Source organism: Ornithodoros turicata, chromosome 1 (genome assembly GCF_037126465.1).
Source record: "Ornithodoros turicata isolate Travis chromosome 1, ASM3712646v1, whole genome shotgun sequence".
Classification (NCBI taxonomy): Eukaryota; Metazoa; Arthropoda; class Arachnida; order Ixodida; family Argasidae; genus Ornithodoros; species Ornithodoros turicata.
In genome coordinates this window covers 223,760,631-223,763,701 of record NC_088201.1, presented here as the reverse complement: position 1 = coordinate 223,763,701, position 3,071 = coordinate 223,760,631, and the positions used below count along the sequence as shown (strand labels likewise).

The following is a 3,071-nucleotide window of genomic DNA, read 5'->3' as shown; positions in this document are numbered from 1 at the left end:
TAACAGGCTATGAATGCACGAGCATGGCTGCACTCGCCCCACCGAAAATAATTGCGCCAGACAGCAAGATGTTCCCTGCAGCCATCTTGTTCACCAATGGCTGACTTTTCCAAGCAAAATTGAGTTCACTTGGGCACTCAGCTTTTGCAGTGAGAAGTGTGCCGCGAACATATGTGCCCACTTTGTGCGATGCACGGTAAGTTATGCATTTCTCGAGCAGTTCTAATAGTGGAACTCTGAATTTGACGTACAACTTCCGGTCCGATGAAGCAGAGGGCGCGGCACTACAAATTAGAAGAGTATTTAGTATCTGCGAACTTGTATCAGCAGGCTATGTACCATTCAGAACTGTTGTCTTCAGATACCCGGAATGACCCATCAGCTGGTTCCACCAGTGGTGACGATATTGTCATGTCATGCACATGCAAGCAATGCAGACGTTAAAATTTTAAACAAAACAAGTGCTTGTCCCACCTACGAGCATGAGGGTGTATGGACAATATGTGTCCAAATCGTCACTGGCGAAAGGTTGAAAGGTGTTAATGGGAAATCATCCGTTTGCGTGATTTTACTTCCGATTTCCACTTTCTTGTCAGACACGTTGGAAGCCTGTGTCACTGATATATATGAAGAATACGGTCAGTATCCAGCACACAGTTTATGTCACACTTACATTCTCCAGAGAGCTCAGGGCTCACCTGTTCAAGAAGTGGGGAAAGGGGATGTTCCGTTTGGTACATTACGCACCGTAGGCATCACAAAAATAATGCGGAATGGACTATATATATATATATAATATTCACTTATATCGGTAAATACGTACCTCGTGCGCACTGGTGTTCACGTCGTCAGATGTCGCAGAGAGAAACACTGGTGTCGGGATACGGCCCGTTAGAGACGTTTTCGAGCCACAGGTGCTACCATTTCGTACGACTCGTTAGAGAGATGGGTTGAGCAAATACGACATTGATCGTGAATCTCTTGATGAATGCCTTGAATGTCTTGACCAACCGCTTCCATCTGCGCATTATCCGTTGGATTCTTGTCGTATGTACCGCCATCGGTGGCAAGGACACGGGTGGCACACGACCAAGCTCCACGCCTTCCTCCCACCGCGAGCCCGATTCGACCAGGTCCATGGCGATATAGTCGGCCCACCACCCCCATCCCACGGTTACAAGTACATCCTGATTTGTGTGGACCGGTATACAAGTTGGCATGAGGCTGTTCCCCTAGCTGATATCTGCGCCCAAACCGTCGCCGAAGTCTTGGTAACCACATGGGTAGCACGGTTCGCCTGTCCTTCCACTGTCACAACGGACCGGGGTCCACAGTTCCGTTGTGCCCTCTTCTCAGCCCTCACCAGCATCCTCGGAGCGCACCATATACAGACAGCCGCCTACCACCCAGCGGCGAATAGTTTGGTCGAGCGCCTGCACCGCCAGTTGAAAGTAGTCCTCACTGCGCAACCCTCCCGATTACGCTGGGCCCCACATCTTCCCTTTGCGCTGCTCGGCATACGCGTTGCTGTCAAGCAGGATCTCCGGTGCGCACCAGCAGAGCTCGTTTATGGTTCCCCTCTGCGCCTTCCTGGAGACCTCCTCACCCCCAGCGCCGATCTACCGCATCCATCCCACAGTGACTACGTTCGGGACCTAAAGGAGTTATTCCAACACGTCACTCCCGTTCCACCTCGCATGCCAACCCGTCGCATAGTCTTCCTTAGCCAGGGCCTAAGCACGGCGACGCATGTTTTCGTCAGAAACGACCGTGCGAAACCCTCGCTGACGCCGCCTTACTCCGGTCCATATCCCGTCCTATCCCGGACACCCAAGACTGTGCGTATCGAGATCAACGGCAAGCCGGACACCGACGCCCTCGATCGAGTCAAGCCTGCTTACATCGCATCCTGCCTTCCCTCGTCCGCTCCCCTTACCCTCGACGGCGCCTGTCCACATCAGGTCACGCCAACCAAACATGTCACTTGGGCATTCGCTACGTCGACCGTTCCTTTTTGGTACGGTCTGGGGGAGCCCAGTAGCGCCCTCGGTGGCAAGGACACAAACGAAAAACGAAGAATAAACGAGCGCGCCCCAGTTCATTCCTGGCAGCCGCTCAGATCTACAGGTACGCAACGTCCCTTCTCGAAAGAGCACACTTGGTGTATCCCCGAACATTACCGTAGATGACATTACAACATTACAGTAGTAGATTTTTCTGTTCTGTCACTTCGGGCGTCCGTCAGGGCACCGTTCTCGGCCCGTTATTATTTCTCATATACATTAACGACCTCCCCACCAACATCACTTCAAAAGTTCGGCTGTTCGCAGATGAATGTGTGCTGTATCGAGCAATATCGAGTATATCAGTCCAGATCATATTACAACGCGATCTTAACTTCATTGGTGAATGGTGCAGAGTTCGGCAAATGGAACTCAGCTTGCCGAAATGCGTATTTGATTCTTTTTACACGTTACCCACAACCTGTAACTCTTGCCTACTGTATCTCCAATCATTTTCTCTTTCCTTCCGCATCCTGTACGTACCTGGGCCTTACCTTTTCATCTAACCTTTCATGGAAGGACCATATCTTAGCCATCTGTAAGAGGGCCAATTGCTCGCTTGGTTTCCTTTGACGTAACATAAGACAAGCGCCCACAAATGTTAAAGTAATTGCATATAACACTCTGGTCCGACCTCAGTTGGAGTAAGCAGCCTCGATATGGGATCCCCACCAGTCCAATTTGGAAACACTTGTTGAGTCAGTCCAGAACCGGTGCGTCCGTTTCATCTTATCGGACTATTTCATCCAATCAAGCGTGCCCTTAATGAAACTTCTTCTAGGTCTCCCTACTTTGACATTAAAGGGACTATGAAACGATTTTTTTCTTCGTTTCGTTCGAAAGAAGACATTTTTCTGAGTCTAGAACCGAAATTTTACTTTCGTCGCGCGAGCGGACTTCTCGGGAGCGAATTTAAACGGAGCGGCGAAGGGAGGACAGCTGGCACCGCGCCGTGGGGAGCTGCCGAGTGGAGACACAACGGGTAACTTGACGCGACCCAGGCCCGGC

At 50.8% G+C, this 3,071-nt stretch overlaps 1 protein-coding gene across 1 annotated transcript; it reads left to right on the top strand.

Moving 5' to 3' along the window:
• Positions 1-1,049: 1,049 nt before the first annotated feature.
• On the top strand, positions 1,050-2,189 carry LOC135395248 (uncharacterized). Its single transcript, XM_064626490.1, has one exon. The coding sequence runs from the start codon at positions 1,050-1,052 to the stop codon at positions 2,187-2,189; it is 1,140 nt and encodes a 379-aa protein (XP_064482560.1).
• Positions 2,190-3,071: the final 882 nt, after the last annotated feature.